An 18717-nucleotide genomic window follows, 5' to 3' on the forward strand; every position below is an offset into this window, starting at 1 on the left:
TGAAAGCTTGTTTGAATAAAATAAACGTTGATGTTGATTTAACATAAAATTTGTCTCTCATTTCATGGATGTTTAAAAATTAGTTAGGCATCTCTCCAGAAATTAGTCAAGAATATTTCCGGGTTTGACTCTGTGAGTTCTCCAAAATGTATGTGATAGCAGTATGGGGTTCCTAAAATGTTAATAGTATTTTATTTTCATTTCACAGATGTTTTAGGAAGGACATCTAACATCTGTGATGACATCTAATATACTTGGCCCTTCAGCTTCTCTTACGTTTATTATCTGATTTCTAAGCGTACAAGTCCGCCACAGAAGCTGTTGTGAGCTGGGTATCTTAATGTTTCACTTGAGTAATAATTTGCTCATCTAGATGATCACAGATCCGTGTTTCAGAATGGACAGGAGGGTTTCGGAATTGCAGAAACTCGGGTGCTTCTCCTTGCTCCCCGACGCACAGGGCCCTGCAGCTGAAAGCTGGCTCTAGTGCCCACAGCCCTCTTTCTTTCTTATTTGGTTAAAACGGTTAGAGTGATGATCTGGTTAAATGCTTCTAACTTGGAGCAAGATTCAGGTGCACAGCAGCCTCCTCACCCCTTCACACTTCTCTGGAGTTTTGGGAAGACGTTTTTAAAAACAGAAAAGTTTAAGCCGAGAGAAACCAAAGGACCACACTCACCCTTGTTGCATCGGAGCAGTTACAGATGACACTCCGAGTGTCCTCGTTCGGCCTCGGCCGTCGCGCGGTCAGCAGCCTGAGTGTAGCCCTGCACTTCACTCGGGCCGGGACCCTTTGTACCTTTGCCTTAGGCCGGGGACTCTGGGCCAAGTTTGGGCTTTTCTGGATCCTATATAGAAAACTCTAGCAGCCTTGGCATGGGCCAGATGTGACCGGATTTCAAGTTTAACTGGCCGTGATGTCCAAGGGTCCCAGCACGTTCCCTGAGGGAGCAGGGGCTTGGTTCATCGGTCCACTCGCACTGCGTTTCCCGGGAGTGGGTCAGGCGCGAGAGCGGCTGAGCGACCGCACCACCTGCTCTTCAGGGCTCCCGAGGCCGGGAGGGGGCGCCAAGAGGCTGTGGGTTGCCGGACCGACTTGAAGACGGGCTGGGGCCCCTTGGCTCCCTCCTCCTGGGAAAGAGGATGGTTCGGGAGTGGAATTGCTCGATTTGCTCACTACAGCCGCCATTTAATTCCCCTCTCGGACACTCCGATGGTTCCATGGAACACAGAAACAACTGCTGTGTGGTGTGGGCTGAGGAGTCTCGTCAGCCTAGATTCGAGTTCTGACTCTGCTGCCTACTACCTTGACCACTTTGTTTAATTTCTCCGTGCCTCGGTTTCCTTCATGGTATAGGGAGTGAGACTACACGAGGTAATGTTTGTAAGGCACTTAGCGCGTTGCCTCCTACGCACTGTTACGGGCCGAAATGTGTCCCCACGGCCCCCAGTTCCTATGTCGGAGTCCGAACCCCAGGACCCCAGACTGTGACTATTTGGAGACAGGGCCTTGAAAGAGGCAGTTAAGCTACAATGAGGTCATTAGGGTGGACCCTAATCCGGTATGACTGGCGTCCTTATGTGGAGAGGAAATTTGGACCCAGACGACCCAGAGGGGCGACTGTGTGAAGAAGACACAGGGGGAAGACAGTCATCTACATCAAGCCAAGAGTCCTCAAGGAGAGAGGCCGCGGCGGCCACCAGCCCTCCGGTGCCTTGAGCTCAGGCTTCGAGCCTTCAGCGTTGTGGGGGCGGTTTCAGTTCTAGCCGCCCCGTCTGTGGTGTTCCTCTGTGGCAGCCCTGGCAAACCAGGACACTAAGTATGCAATACATGTTAGCTGCTCCTGCTGCTGCGGTTCCACAACCACTTGGCTGCAGAAAAAACAAACCTGCCAAAGATGGGGAATTTTAATCAGAAAATAGGGCTCACTAGGTCAGGAAAAGAGACCACCCACAAAAGGGACGTAAGAAGAGTGTGTGTAACGGTCTTGGCTGGGAAGGCCAGGTGGGACGCCCTGACTAAGCCAACAAGGTTACGGGTCACAGGGACACTCAGTTGTCCTGGCAAGTCAGTGAGAAGATGTGTGGCTGGGCCCTCACACGCCTGGCCCGGGCGCTCTCTGCTCAGGCCCCTGCAGGGATGGACTTCCTCGGCCGACCAAGCAGCTGAGATCACTGGAACCCATTAGCAACAAAAGAGCTCAAATCAGCAAGAGTGCAAAGCTGTTTCTGATGGATAATATATGCTTATAGGACATGACAAACAAACAGTGTGAAGGGAAGTTAAAAAATGAGTCTTACCCTTAACCCTTACCCCAGCCTCCATTAAGGCAACTGCTCTTGTTATTTTTGTGCATCTTCTAGAGATAACGGTGTATATACAAAAAATGTGTTCATGCATATATAAAAATGAATATAAATAAATATCCTGTCTTATTTTTATTAAGGTACAATGACATATAACATTGTATTAATTTTGTGTGTACAGTGTAACAATGTGCATGTACTGTGAAATGGTCACAGTAGGCTTACTGAACATCCCTCACTATGTGGTTACAAAATCTTTCTTCTGATGAGAACTTTTACTGTCTCAGCAACTTTCAAATCCACAACCCAATATTGTTAAACTTGTAGTCACCACGCTGTACTCTGTGTCCCCAGGACTTGTTTGTAACTGGAACTTTACACCTTTTGATCCCTCCTCCCATTTCACCCACCTCTGGCAACCCCCAGTCTGTTCTCCGTATCTATGGATCCAGTTTTTCTTTCTCTGTATTCCACGGTCTGCCAGAGAGTGTCCAGCCCTGTAAGAGGAAAAAGAACAAGAAGCACTGTACATGGGACAATGGTGTCTCAGTCCCCTTCAAAGTGGGCACCTTGGGACCCCACACAGTTCTTACCAGTCACCATCAGCTGCTCTGTTGCATTTTCCTGAATCTCATCAATAGTCTGAAATCTCTTCCCTTTCAAAGGTGATTTTAGTTTTGGGAAAAGCAAGAAGTTTCAGGGCACCAAATCTGGACTATAGGGGAGCTGAGTCACCTGGGTGACTTGATGTTTTGACAAAAAACTGCATGAGGCAAGGTGCATAAGTGGGTGTGTTGTGATGAAGCTGCCAACCACCAGCTGAGGCCTTCTGAATCATCTGAATACTTTCCGTGGAGATTGTTCAAGCTTTTTTTTTTTTAAGATTTTACTTATTTATTTTTAGAGAGGTGGTACAGGAAGCAGAAAGAGAGGGAGAGAAACATCAATGTGTGGTTGCCTCTTGCGCCCCTCCTTACTGGGGACCTGGCCTGCCATCTAGGCACGTGCCCTGACTGAGAATCGAACCAGTGACCCTTTGGTTCTCAGGCCTGCACTCAATCCACTGAGCCACATCAGCCAGACCTCAAGGTTAATGCAACATTTGATGCAGATTCATTGCTCTAATCACTCAGTCACTTTGAACACAACAGCCACCAGCACACATGCTCACTCAATGGCATCTACTGCTCCCACCGACCAGCACAGTGAAGTCATCCTTGTCCACACATGCACATTCCTGCCCACTCTCCTTGGCTGGCAGGTTACGCTGATGTCACGTAAACTGTTCTTGTTATATTAACAATGGCTGGGCTTTTTCCAGACAGACCGCATATGCGATCATTATTGTCTTTCTCTGTCTGACTTACTTCACTTAGCACAATGCCCTCAAGTTCTATCCATGCAAATGGCAGGATTTCCTTTTTTTTTTGTTCTCCAGCCAGTATCCCATTGAGTATGTATATATAACCACATTTTCATTACCCATTCATCTGTCAGTAAGCACTTAGGTGGTTTCTACCTCCTTGACTGATGTAGGTAATGCAATGAATGTGGGATTCAGACTTTTTGAGAAAGTGATTTTGTTTTCTTCTGATAAATACCCAGTAGAGGAATCTCTGGGTGATATGGTAGTTCTATTTTTATTTTTTCGAGGAACTTCCATACTGTTTTTCGTAGTGGCTGTACCAATTTACATTCCCACCAGCAGTGCGCAAGGGTTCCCTTTTCTCCACATCCTCAGCAACACTTGGTATTTACTGTCTCACTGATGATACCTGTTCCAACGGGTGTGAAGTGATCTCATTTTGGTTTCGATTTGCATTTCCCTGACGATTAGTGATGTTGAGTATCTTCTTTATGTGTCTTTTGGCCATTTGTATGTCTTTGGAAAAATGCCTGTTCAGATCTGCCCATTTTTTAATTGGATTTTTTCTTGCTGTTGAGCTGTGTGAGTCCTTTATATATTTTGGATATTAGCCTATTATTAGATTTATGATTTGCAGATATTTTCTACCATTTGGTAGGCTGTCTTTTCATTTTATTGATGGTTTCCTTTGCTGTACAAAAGCTTTTTAGTCTGATGTAGTCCCACTTGTTTATTTTTGCTTTTGTTGACTTTGCTTTTGATGTTAAATCCAAAAATCAGTGCTAAGACCAATGGAAAGGAGCTTATTGCCTATATTTTCTTCTAGGAGTTTTATGGTTTTAGGTTTTATATTAAGATTTAAGTCTTTAATCCATTTTGAGGTAATTTTTATGTATAGTGTAAGATAGGGGTCCAGTTTATTTCTTTTGCATGTTGCTGTTCAGTTTTCTCCACTCCGTTTATTGAAGAAACTGTTCTTTTGTCAGAAATTAATTGACCATGTATGTATGGGTTTATTTCTGGGCTCTCTATTTTGTTCCACTAATCTATACATCTGCTTTTATGCCTGTACTATACTGTTTTGATTACTATAGCTTTGTAATATAGTTTGAAATCAGGGGGCATGATGCTTTCAGCATGTTCTTTCTCAAGATTGCTTTGGCTACTCGGGGTCTTTTGTAGTTCCATACAAATTTTAGAATTTTTCTAGTTCTGTGGAAAATCCATTGGAATTTTGGTAGGGGTTGCATTGAATCTGTAGATTGCTTTGAGTAGTATGGACATTTTAATAATATTAATTCTTCCAATCCATAAATGGATTATCTTCCATTTATTTGTATCATCTTTAATTTCTTTGATCAGTGTCCTATAGTTTTTAGACAACAGGGTTTTCACCTCCTTGGTCAAATTTATTCCTAGGTATTTAATTCTTTTTGATGCAATTGTACATGGGATTGTTTGCTTAATTTCTCTTTCTGGTAGTTCATTATTACTGTATAGAGATGCAACAGATTTCTGTGTATTGATTTTGTATCTTGTAATTTTACTGAATTTATGTATTAAATCTAATAGGGTTTTTTTTGTTTGTTTGTTTTTGTTTTTCTGTGGCGTCATTTGTAATGTGTCCTCCCGCTTCTGATTTGAGATCTCTCTCTTCTTTGCTTGGAGAGTCTAGCTAAGCGCTAGTCAGTTTAGTATTTTTTACAATTAATGTCACTGCAAATAGATACACAGTTTTACTTCTTCCTTTCTGATTTAGATGCCTTTTATTTCTTTTTCTTGTCTAATTGCTCTAGCTTGGACTCTTGGTAGTATGTTTAATAAAAATGGCTAGAGTGAGTATCCTTGTCTTTTTCCTGATCTTAGAGAAAGAGCTTCCATTTTTTTTCACCTTTGAGTATGTTAGCTGTGGGCTTGCCGTATGTTATATTGAAGTACTTTCCCTCTATACCCACTTTATTGAGAGTTTTTATCATGAATGGATTTTGAATTTTCACAAATGCTTTCTGCATCTATTGAAGTGATCATATGATTTTTATCCCTTCCTTTATTAATGTGGTATATCACTGGTTTGCAGATATTGAACCATCCTTGAATCCCAAGGATTAAACCCTACTTGATCATGTGTATAATCCTTTTAATGTATTGTGATTTTAATTTGATAAGATTTTTGTTAAGGATTTTTGCATCTATATTCATCATGGTATTAGCCTATGATTTTCTTTTTCCTTTTTCTTTTCTTTTCTTTTTTTTGCTGTGAAGAAGGAAGGAAACCTTATTTAGTTCAAAACAGCTCCATTGTGATATAGCTGTGCTGGGGCCAGGCCTCCCTTGACCAGACAGCTCTGCCCTGCTCCCCTGCGGTCTGTTCTGCTCCGCACTAGTCTGCTCCGCTGTGCCCAGGTGCGCTCTGTCCTGTGCCGGCCTGCTCTGGCCTGCGCTGGTCTGCTCTGCTCTGCTCTGCTCTGGTGAGACGTTTTTGGTGTTTCAGCTCAGCCAGGGAACACACAGTCTTCGGTGGAAAGGGAAAGAAAGTGCATGTCTAGAATTTTCTTTTCCTGTAGTGTCCTATCTGGTTTTGGTCAGGGTAATGCTGGCCTTGTAAAACGAGTTTGGACGTGTTCCTTCCTTCTCCTTTTGGAAGAGTCTGAGGACTAGTGTACATTCTTCTGTAAATGTTTGGTAGAATTAATCAGTGAAGCCATCTGGTCCTGGACTTTTGTTTGTTGGGAGGTTTTGTTTACTGATTCTGTCTCTTTACTAGCATTGGTTTGTTCGATTTTGTTTCTTCATGATTCAGTCTTGGTAGGTTGTATGTTTCTAGAAATTTACCTACTTCTAGATTGTCCAGTTTTGCCACATTATTTTTTATAGTAGTTTCTTACAACCCTTTGTATTTCTGTGGTATCAATTGTAATGTCTCCTTTCACTTCTGATTTGAGTTTTCTCTTTCTATTTCTGGGTGAGTCTAGCTAATGGCTTGCCAATTTTGTTAATCTTAAAAAAAAAACTAGCTCTTTTTCTAGTTCCTTGAAGTGTAGAGTTAGGTTTGTTAAGGTGTTTTTTTAACTCATTGATTTCAGAGAGAGAGAGGGAGGAAGGGGTGAAGAGAGAGAGAGGTTGATTTGTTGTTCCACCCATTTGTGCATTCATTGGCTGACTCTCACATGTGCCATGACCAGGGATTGTACCTGCAACCTTGGCACATTGGGATGATGCTCTAACAAATCAAGCTACCTGGCCAGGGTGAGATATTCCCTTTTTTCTTCTTTCTTCTTTTTAATGTAGGTGTTTTATAGATGAGGCTATGGGCTTAAATCCATTTTTTTTTTCCTTTAAGGCCTATCCCCCACTAAAGAGCTAGAGTTCAAACTGAGATTTGTTGAAATTGAGGACTCCAAAGCTTGAGCTCCTTTTACTGAGCTGTCTTACTTCTGTATTGAAGATCTCCACATGTGAACTGACCTCTTGACTGAGGCGGATCATTCAACACGCCCATTCACTTTTGGTCCATTGTAACATGTCCACAGAACAGCTCTAGCTCGTGACAGTGCTGTTGCTAGACCTCACGGGCATTTAAAACTCTTTAATTCATTCAGTTGTTTATCAGTCAGCTGAGTGACCCCCCTGCCAGGCATCATGCTGGTGTTGGGGTATGCTGGAAAACGCACCAGCCATGTCTCTGACTTCATGATCTGTAGACTTTAATAGAAAAGTTAATATCAAATGTCATCAAGAATCAACTGCAATTGTTGAGTCAAAGAAGCAGGGAGATGGGAGCACAGACCGGGCTATTGCCATTTTGTGCCTTGGCGAGGTGTAGGCAGAGGGGCTCGCTTCACGGCCGAGGATGCAGACTCCCATTTAATCTCTGTTCTCAGTGCTGTACCTCATCCTGCCTCTTCACGGCCCAGGATCCCCACCTCACTGCCTCGTTGGTTCTCATTCTCCATAGAATAAGCCTGAGTGAACTGTGCATGTGAGGGCGAGACAGGGCATAGCTAACATGCAGAGTCAAGCTGGCCTGTGGAGACTAACTCCTCCTTCCATACAATCAGCTCCCACCCGGGATCTTCTGAACCCACCACGCCTTTCTGGAGCTCCTGAACAACGATGCATGTCCGCTCTCTCTTTCTCATCTTTGTGCTCGTCCAAGAGAGGATGAGGTGGCAGAAACTACTTCATCATCTCGAAACCAATGTCGAGTTATTTTTATGTCTGTCCCGACAGACTGTGACATACTTGAGGACAGGGGATTATCTTGGTATTTCTAGATGAGCAAAAAAATGCAGGGTACACGATAGATGCTCAGCAAATACTTTTTGAGCAACTAATATTTTACATTTGTGTAACTGTTTTGCATTCACCCTCATTCCCATTCATAAAGCCTCTACTGGGTCATCAAGGCAGGTGGTAGTATCCTGTTTTCAAAGACTGTAACTATTGTTAAACTTAGTATCTGTAACTAAAGTTGCTGGTTTCCCAGAGTTGTATTCCCATTAGTGACCATGAGGAAGCCCAGGACATGGGGTCTCCTTATGCCTAGCCCATTATTCCCCCCTGGAAACCTCCACCTTTGCCTCTAAGGAAAGGCACCTGCTGTGGCATCAGAAGCAAGTTAGGTGAAGACTCACTGGCAATAGGATGGTATTGTGATTCAAAAATGCCTTTGTCTGCCTGGTCGTACTATCTTTCTCCCAAATATATACAGAGACCTGATTTTATAAATATGAATTTCCCCTACAAAATATTTTGCTTTGGAAGCCACTTTTGGGACTTGGCCCAAGTGATATAACAGAGCTTTGGGTGAGAGTGTGGAGATGAGATGCAGTGGATTCAATACTGGGACTTATGACTTCCTCCTTATGTCTCAAACCCTAGAAACAACCCAGGACTATTTTCCTGTATAAAGCTGTTCATTAAGCAGAGCTCTGGGGGCATTAATGGCATTAGACTTCATTCACTTTTACAAAACCAAAAATAGCTAAAGGGAACAAGTCCTATCACATTGGGGAAAGAGAAGGTATTATGGGATAAGAGTAAGGACAGTGCACTTAGCAGATTCTCCTGCAAGAGCTGGTCTTGCCAAGAGTGGTTGGGACACATCCAGCCTAAAACCAGCTACTGGCGCACGGCTGCCTTCCTCCTCCCCTCCCTCTGTTCACGGCAGGGCCCCAAGACTGTCATTTACAGCCTGGTTTTTACTTTATGAAATCAAGTACACAAATATTTTAAGAAATATTATTTTGAAAGTGAGAAACCAATTTAAGACCTTATTTGACAGGCCCTAAAGAAATATTGCTGCTTCAGCTATTATGAAAATGGTGTGGCTCAGTTGATTGGGTATCATCCTGCAAACACAAAGGTTGTTGGTTTGATTCTGGGTCAGGGCACATGTCTGGGTTGTGGGTTCGGTCCCCAGTTGGGGTGCATGCAAGAGGCAACCAATCGATGTTTCCACATTTCTCTCCCTCTCTAGAATCAAAAAACAACAAAAATACGAGTAGATGGAAAGATCAAGACTGCACAGCTACAACAGGGGATTTCAGGTCCCAGGGCAACACGCCTGATGGCAGCGAATATATCTTCGGAGACTAATGGGAACGTGGCCCGTGACCACGAGAGTCCACAAACCCTTTGGGTGGTCTGCTCCACCCCTCACAGAATTACTCCTCCAAGGATTCTTTGTAACTGCCCTGTTCACATTTTTACCTGCTTTTCCCAGTACATTGGCCTCCTTCACAGGCACTGCCAGAGAAGTGACCACGTGGAATTGAGTGCTGCGAGGCCGGCACCTGCCTGTTTCCCGCTGTTCACCGGGAGCTCTGGGGCCGGGAGAGCAGGTGGAGTTGTAAATAGCTTTTGTTAATGCTTCACATCTAGGGAAAGGCACTGGTGGGAAGTGGGCAGAATGAGAGAAAATGAGGTTTTAACAAACTAAAGAGAATAATGAAATTATTTCTTTAGCATTATTCAGAAAATGGAGTTGTGTGTGTTATAGATGTGTGGGCATTCTGGGTTAAAAGAAAAAGCGTATCAAAAAGAGGAAAAATAACTGAAAATATACTGAAAGCTTCTTACAATTTTTTTTTTTTGTAAAATAGGTCCAAGTTTCAGTACGTTACAGGTGACAGTTACTGAAACAGTGAGTGAACCTCACTAAAGGGCAGGTGAGCGGCAGACTCCGAGGGCAGAGTCATAAGGGAGGCACTTTACTGCGGAGAAGGGAACCAGAGACACGCCAGGCACCTAGACTGAGCTTGTTTGGGGCACTTGTGTTGAATATCCATTTGTTAGTTTAGTTGTGCCCCATTATAACAAAGTGAAGAATGGTTATTCTGTTGAGAGTATTGTGTCCAGTTGCTGTGATGAGGGACAGATGATGTACGTGGAAGAGCTGACAGCACGGAACTCAGAAAAGGGAAAGAGCAGAGAAAGCTTCAGCGGCCACCCACACAAGGGTAAGAGAACCCTACTGCTGCGGACCACTCCCGGACAAAGGGAGATCCCAGAAGGGGGGTTTATGTTGTCTCTGTGGCACTGAGGAGAAATATGTGCAGAGCCATGATTTTGTATATCTTTGATTCCATATTTACCATGTAACTTTCAGAAAACGGATTCTCTGAATAAGTATTTGGAGCTTTCTATGTTAATGTAAGAAATTTTTTCTACTGAAAAATTTGGCATTTAAGTTTCTAAAAAGTAATGTAATTTTTGTTTCCTTCTGGAAAATCCTGGCTTCAAGATTACTTACATTTAAATTAAAATGAACTCAGGAGATCTAACAAGTAGATTCTTAGAGTTCTAAAAAAATGAGAGCTAAATTTTTCCTAGACAACTTTTGCTGCCTTTTTAAAAAAATCCTAAATAACACCAGTTAGGATAAAACCAGTTAAATTTACCTCATTAAAATTCAGAAAAGGGTAGAGCAGGAAGTAACCAATGTAGGCTTATAAAACAGATGAAGACAATACCATTTACAGAAAGGTAAAAATCACAATGCCACATTTCATATTTTATTCAATTTTATTATGCTTTCCATTATTAACTTTTAAAACAAAATGATTTCCAGTTTAAAAAACAATGCACGGACCACATAATTCCTTCTTCATTTTACAGTTATACAAATATTCTAAATACACATTTCGTGTTCAAGGTGATGGCAAATAAGATTAACTGTACAGTACGTAAGGAAAGAAAATATTTTGAGCATATTTAGAAGCAATAGAAATGTCTATACAAAACAAGCAAAAATGGAATAAAATTTTTTATTTTTAAAGTATTGCAACAGGCCCACAGGTTTGTAACAAAAATGTCTTTGCACAGTTCCTCACAATGCCCCATTAATAGCTAAAGCAAGACAGCGGTTTTAGAAAAGAATGTTTCAAAATGCTACACATGGTACTACTGTTTGCACAGTTTGATCAGAATAACAACTCTACTCTGAGTCAAGCAAAACCTAGAGGAAATATACCAAACAACTTGAAAATCATTTGTATAAAATTCATTGCACATTTTACTCAGTTGTTTGAAAAGTAAAAAAGTGTATTTACAAAATATTTTGCAGTCAAAATTATAAAGTGAGTGGGTGTCTCTAAGTAACACGTCTTGATACAGACAGTTCGAGGAAAACACACGAATGGTTTTTTTCAAAAGAGGCTTTCAGTGCTCCTTCCACGGGGAAGTAAGTATGGGCTACTCAAACGGATCTACAAGATGGCACACACACTGGAGCAAACCCCACACCTGCATCAGGAAACAAGGTTAAAAGGTGAAAGGATGAGGAATTTGTACATCATAAGAAGTGAGCTATTCAGAGATCAACAAATACAGTTTTAAATTCAGTTAGCATAAAAGTCTCCGTAGTCTTCAGATAATAGACAGACAATGAACACACTTGACTCGATGAAAGTTGAAAAAGCACCATGCACAACAGTTTAGTGGTAAACACTGAAAAAATAGCACCTGGGATTCTGTGATATTGAGAATTTAAAACTGGTCTAGTAATTGCCGGAGATATGGTGCCTTGGATAGTTCTCTGTTTACTCGGGAGAGTTTGAAAAGTACTGGGCAGTTCAGAGAAACACACGGGATATGTCGATCAAAGCAACCTGTACAGCTCCTGCATATCTGGAAGCAGAAGAGGAACACACAAAACGTCAGGAAAATTCCTCTGTATATGTGGTAAACAATAAACTCTCATAATCCCTCCCTTTGGACCTACCCTGGATTACTGGCAGACATCTGACATAATATATTACAGAACATTTCATTAATTTTCATCTCTTTGAAGCCTAGGTTATTCTAAGTTGAGGTATTTCTAAAGGGTGTTATTTCACAAAACAAAGAGCTCGAAATTCCCTAAGGATTCATTTCATTCTTGAGATCAACTTTCATTTATAATAGAATGCTATTATATTAAGATCTACATAATAAAGCACCCAATTACCAAAGACTGTCTTTTAAAAGAGCTATAAACACTTTTTCCAACTTACTTAGACTTAACTTTTAATATGCCAATCATAAAAAAGTTACCCTTAAAAGATTTTCTTATTTCAGAAGAAAAAATGTCAGTGTGAGAAAAATCGAAGGACGAGAATGGGAAAGTGGTAGTCCGACTGGTGCTTCTCACCCCTGGCTCTGCACGGGCTTAACCCCAGATCAATGGACAGAGCAGAGAACGAGATGGGGAGAGCACCTAAGAAGCTTTACTCCTTAGGGCTCCCAGGTGATTCTGATGCATAAGAAGATCTGATCTGAAGGAGAATAATGAACCATAAGGCAATTTTAAAAAGAGAGAAGTGCTGTTTCTTACATCATGATCAGGTTTTAATACGTAAAGCCTCAAGTCAAACAGTTAAAAAAATGATTCTAGAATGTGCGAAACATTGAAAAATTAAAAAGGATTCACAGTGAGGACCCCAAGGGTCAAGAAAATACAGACTGATTTTTTACCCGAATAGTGTATCCAACTGATTTTAAAAAAAGGAATGCTAAACAGCTACCACTCTAGCTATCATTTAAGAAGAATCAAATCTGCTCTAGTTAATTCTCTCATCTACCTCGAGGAGCTCCTGTTTTAGAGACGTCTCACAGGGCAAGACATTTTTGTTCTTTGCCCTAGTATCTTCTAGTCAACTGAAGGGCACGTTTTTCTGAGCACACCGGTTATTGTATCTAATATGATATTGCCACAAAGAAACTGCCGAAACTAAGCATGCTGTTCCACTGTGAAGCCCTTCACTAATTAGTCTCTGACAAAGAGACTCAATCGTTCCCAAGTACGGAATGTCTGTGCCGCAGCCCTATGTGCTGCAGCTCACGCAGGTGCCAGGACAAGCTGGTAAATATTTATGCACTCTCTGCACTCGTCTGGCAGATAAGCCCAGATGGAATTACTTGCCTCACTAAATTTAACTCAATGTTTATATTTAGTTCCTAGATCCTTTACTGGTGATTTAAACACTGAGCATTATACAGCTCAATTCAGCTTACATTTATACCTTTAAACACCACAACTTGGACACCTTTTAGCTCACAAGGAGGCAGACATTTAAAAAAATATCTGCTTTAATCTTTGTCGATTCTTTTTTGCTATCCTTTGGCTTTCTTATTTTTTTCAAGTTTTCAGTCAGATGCTTAAACTCATTTTCATTTTTTCATGTTTACTACTAAAAGTGTTTGAGATGATGAATATTTCTGAGATCTACTATAGCTGTCTACAATCTTCTATAATCATGTGAATTCTTAAAAGCCTAGTCTCCTCCGAGATGGTTTCTCTACCTGTTCACCACAGCTAAGTTTTCCTACTAAGAGTCTGTGGATCGATTCCTGGTAATATTAATTTTCTACCTGGACTCCTAGAATGGCAAACCTTCCAAGTTTACTAGCCATTCTCTAGGACAATGAGATTTTTATGAGAATGGTAAGTAGATATGGTAGATAAAGCAATTGGTACTTTTCTTTCTTTGAAAAATGCTATCATAAAAAATTGGATTCTAGGTTTTAATAAACACAATATACTAGTCCATAAAAACAAAAAAATTCTAAAATTAAGCTGTTTAAAATAGTTCAATTATACTTTGAGATTTTAATATGCTTATTAACTCAGAATCCGTATTCTATTTTCCACACCAGTTTTGTATCTAATACCTTGATTGTTGACTACATTTCCCTGAATAACCAGCTTGCGTGGGATTCTGGGTCTACTGAGCAAGGCTGTACCTTTAGAAGTTGCTCCTGCTTACGTTCCAACTCTCGAATTTCTTGGTTGAGGATGACGGCAACATGCTGAGGCTGGCTCCGACATTTACTACAGATGCCATGCTGAGTCAGGTCGTCACACACAGGACAGTGCAAGGCAGTGAAATATTGGGAAATAGTGCCTTTCCGCCCTTCTAGTTCACTTCTAGAGGAGCTGGTGGCTTTCTGGATCTACAAAAACATCAATTCAGAGATAATGCTGAGTCAGCTTCATAGCAAAGTGGCTATTTTCATGCTGACCGCAGGTTTACTAAGGCATCGTGTCATTCACGCAACAAATACTGAGTAGCTACTACGCGTCAGGCTGTTCCAGACAGTGGGGCTACAGAAATGAACCAAGTCCTTCCGTTCACAGAGATTACATTTTAATGATCATCAGATACTGCTTTTTTCTTCTGGAAAAAAACCCCCATCTCCTACAACTCAGTTGTTTTGGTTGAGGTGCACAGATGTATTAGGTCCTGCAGGGCAATGGGATCAGAGAGGACAATGGAAGAAATCCAGCCTGTGTAAGAATGCACAATGTGGGCCATGGCCACAAGACAAGCAGAAGGTTAAAAATAATTTGTTAGGCAGTAGAGTGCAAAACTCAAGCAGAAGTAAACCTGAAGCATTTCAAATATAACTGAATACATGTCACCTAAGCATTCTTCATTTGAAGTTAATACTGGTTTGAACCATCCGTCTTCTGGGTTTCTACACTGACATAACATTATCATATTACCATAATACCCTTGGTGTATTCTCCTGGTGTCTTACAAATCACTTTGCAGAAAAGTCATCAGGTCAGCTTGTTATAAATGCCAGCAGTTCAACATTCTTGCTGGGAATGGAAAGGAACGGAAACCGGGAATAGCTTTCCGGCCTGCACCAGACACAGCATCACAGATGTTCCCTAGCACAGCTTCTCTGAAGCACAACCCTCAACCTCAGTTTACTGAAGTTATTCTTTTCCTTGGGGCCATAAGTGCTTACTAAGAAAGTGAAAATAGCCTGGGTGTCAACTTGTATCAGTTTGCCTGAATACCACCAGCCTTTCACAGTCTGAGAGAACTGTAAATGACTGAGCAGATCTAATTCTAAACAGGAGATAGAAACGACTCCTCTCCTCACGTATCCCAGGTAATTACAGAGTCAGATCACTCCTTTAGGCTCCTAGTGAGTAAACTAAGATTGCCAAGAGTCCACACCACATGTTTTACTTTAGTAAAATGCTATTTTAACATTATTTCTTTAGTCTGGTTTCTTTAGGACTATGTCTAGTTACTACATTCTGTTCATTTATTCAATATCCATTTTGAAGGAATTTTCACTTCCTTTCACTTATTTTTTATTAACTGGTTTATTCTGAGACACTTTGTAGTTGAGTGTTTACCACTGAAACACTTGTGGGATTTATTTCAATATTCTATAATCTGGCCAATTGGAAATAAGCTGAGAAGGTTTTTGTAGAAAACTTAAGTTTCTTTTAGAAAACTGGAAGAGTATGGTACCTTTGCCAGTTTAGGGTAATAGAACATCTGCTTTGCCTCTCACGGCACATGAATAAAATATTTACTTCTACTGGAATTTTATGTGATTTCTCTCCTCAGTCATTGCACAGGTACTATTTAGCAGACTTACCCTTGGTAATTCATGATACCAGCTGAAGACATCAATACCAATAAGCGAGAAGACTCTTGCCAGGGGTGGGAGGATCTGCTTGGTGATATAGTAAGTGGCATTCAATCTCAGAGTCGTGTCCTGCAGGACTTCGACGGGGCGCCTCACCAGCTGGATAAGGGGCACTCCGGGGGGCCCATAAATGATCACATATGGCACTCGCTCCCCAACTCGAGGCTCAGAGCGCCGGTCATAAGTAAGCATTTTCCTGTTTAAATCCAAATAAAATATGCACTCAAAGACTGTCATGGAAGGCACCTTTCCAGAAAATAAAAGGAGAATTAAATGATGAAACCATGAGAAATCTACAAGGGGTACTCTGAGTTAGAACACAACTTTCTTGAGAACTATGTACTTCACTCAGTTGGCACCAAGTGGATATGCTGTAAGAATTTAAAACTTACTCTGTTGGACTTCTGGCCAAGATGGAGGCATAGGTAGACATGCTGTGCCTCCTTGCACAACCAAAAGAAGGACAACAACAAATTTAAAAACAAAAAACAATCAGAACTGACAGAAAATCGAACTTTATGGAAGTCTGACAACCAAGGAGTTGAAGAAGACACACTCATCCACACCGAGAGCAGGGGCAGAGACGGGTAGCCGAGTGGAGAGGACTCTCGGTGCTGCGAGGTGGTGGCTTGTGGACCGGGTGGTTCCACATTCCCGTGCAGATAAACAGGGAGGAACAACTGGGGAGCAAGACAGACCTCACAACCCAGGGTTCCAGCACGGGGAAATAAAACCTCAAACCTCTGACTGAAAACACCTGTGGGGGTTGAGGTGGCAGTGGAAGGAACTCCCAACCTCACAGGAGAGTTCGTTGGAGGGACCCACAGGGTCCCAGAATGTACACAAACCCACCCACATGGGAATCAGCACCAGAAGGGCCCACTTTGCTTGTGGGTAGTGGGGGAAGTGACTGAAATCTGGCAGAGAGCAGAGCAAGCACGATTGTTCCCTCTCGTACCCCTCCCCCACATACAGTGTCACAACGCAGAGATGTGGGTTGCCCTGCCCTGGTGAATACCTAGGGTTCCGCTCCTCACTATGTAACTATGTAACAGGCGAGTAAAGACAAAAAAAAAATGGCCCAAATGAAAGAATAGGCCAAAGCTCCAGAACAAATACAACCAAGTGACGAAGAGATAGCCAACCTATCAGATGCAGAGTTCAAAACACTGGTAATCAGGATGCTCACAGAATTGGTTGAGTATGGTTGCAAATTAGAGGAAAAAATGAAGGCTATGAAAAGTGAAATAAAGGAAAATGTACAGGGAACCAACAGTGAAGGGAAGGAAACTTGGACCCAAATTGATGGTTTGGACCATAAGGAAGAAAGAAACATTCAACTAGAACAGAATGAATAAACAAGAATTAAAAAAATGAGGAGAGGCTTAGGAACTTCTAGGACAACTTTAAAGGTTCCAATGTCTGAATCATAGGAATGCCAGAAGGAGAAGAGGAAGAGCAACAAGTGGAAAACTCATATGAACAAATAATGAAGGAGAACTTCCCCAATCTGGCAAAGGAAGTAGACTTCCAGGAAGTCCAGGAAGCTCAGAGAGTCCCAAAGAAACTGAACCCAAAGAGGAACACATCAAGGCACATCATAATTATATTATCCAAGATTAAAGATAAGGAGAGAATCTTAAAAGCAGCAAGAGAAAAGGAGATAGTTACCTACAAAGGAGTTCCCATAAGACTGTCAGCTGATTTCTCAAAAGAGAACTTACAGGCAAGAAGGGGCTGGAAAGAAGTATTCCAAATCATGAAAGGCAAGGACCTACATCCAAGATTACTCTCTCTAGCAAAGCTTTCATTTAGAATGGAAGGGCAGATAAAGTGCTTCCCAGAGAAGGTCAAGTTCAAGGAGTTCATCATCACCAAGCCCTTATTGTATGAAATGTTAAAGGGACTTATCTAAGAAAAAGAAGATAAAAAATATGAACAGTAAAACAACAAACTCAGTTATTAACCAAACCTAAAACAAAAACAAAAACAAACTAAGCAAACAGGAACAGAACCACAGAAATGGAGACCACATGGAGGGGTATCAACAGGGGAGTGGGAGGGGGAGAGAGGGGGAAAAGGTGCAGAGAATAAGTAGCATAAATGGTAGGTAGAAAACAGACAGAGGAAGGTTAAGAATAGTATAGGAAATGTGGAAGCCAAAGAACTTATATGTATGACCCATGGACATGAACTAAAGGGGGGGGAATGTGAGTGGGAGGGGGTGTGTAGGGCAGAGGGGAGTGAAGGGGGGAAAACGGGACAACTGCAATAGCATAATCAATAAAATGTATTTTTAAAAAACTTACTCTGTAACTCACTGCCACCTGGAAAACAATGAGTTGGCAGATTTCAACTAGCTAAAAATGTTTTCTATCCCCTAAGAATATGAACTAAAAATTATAAATCTAACAATGAAAGAGAAGAGAATGTGTAGCTGGTTAGGTGATCTGGCTCCAGAACGATACTGTGGTAAGTGCTCTGGTAGATCGATATTAAGGGTGACCCAGCGATTCTGATGTGAGAAACGACGATTCAGGCTCTGTGCTAGATTACAATTTCACTGACTTTAGTTACACAGAGGGAGCCCACAAGAGTTCCAAGTTCCTTCTTCCTTCTCAGAGCTTACCAAGTATGGGGGTCACCCATTCACCTTCAGTGAGGCTTTATGTGGGCAGGTGATGAAACAATCGTGTGTCTGTGCCGAGGGATTCGGTATCTTTGCATCTGTGCCAAACCACTCAGAATCCCAGGACTGCACTTGGTAAGTACTGACAGTTATAATACATCATTACCTTGTAAGTTCAAGGGCTGGCACACAAGCTCCAGGTTTATAAGAGGAACTTCCTCTGTATTCCTTGGCGAAGATGAAGTCTTGTATGCTGGCCTTTCCTTCTAGAAGCTTCATACACTGTCGCTGAACATACTGTTTAATTAAACTTATATCTCTTGTTTCAAATAGCAGCTTTAGAGAACGCTCAAGTATCTTAAAAAAAAAAAAGGATATGCTCATAAAGATAAAATATCCCCTAGCATATCATCATTATTGTTATATTTTCAATTATGTAACTACTGGATAACTTGATGTACTTAAACCTGCTATTTAC

The 18717-nt window shown here is 41.5% G+C and overlaps 1 protein-coding gene across 3 annotated transcripts in view; it reads right to left on the reverse strand.

The window, feature by feature from the left end:
• Positions 1 to 10685: 10685 nt before the first annotated feature.
• Positions 10686 to 18717, reverse strand: part of REV3L (REV3 like, DNA directed polymerase zeta catalytic subunit) — a 170608-nt gene continuing 162576 nt past the window's right edge. For all 3 annotated transcript variants that reach the window (XM_045844182.1, XM_045844183.1, XM_045844184.1), the window contains exons 29-32: positions 18406 to 18596; positions 15560 to 15806; positions 13898 to 14107; positions 10686 to 11803 (exon numbers count right to left, since the gene is read on the reverse strand). In XM_045844182.1, coding sequence (XP_045700138.1) covers positions 11663 to 11803; positions 13898 to 14107; positions 15560 to 15806; positions 18406 to 18596 — 789 coding nt within the window. In that variant the 3' untranslated portion in view covers positions 10686 to 11662. The remainder of the gene's footprint in view (positions 11804 to 13897; positions 14108 to 15559; positions 15807 to 18405; positions 18597 to 18717) is intronic.

This window comes from Phyllostomus hastatus, unplaced genomic scaffold (assembly GCF_019186645.2).
Source record: "Phyllostomus hastatus isolate PE091 unplaced genomic scaffold, TTU_PhHast_1.1 phas_contig_40, whole genome shotgun sequence".
Lineage (NCBI taxonomy): Eukaryota > Metazoa > Chordata > Mammalia > Chiroptera > Phyllostomidae > Phyllostomus > Phyllostomus hastatus.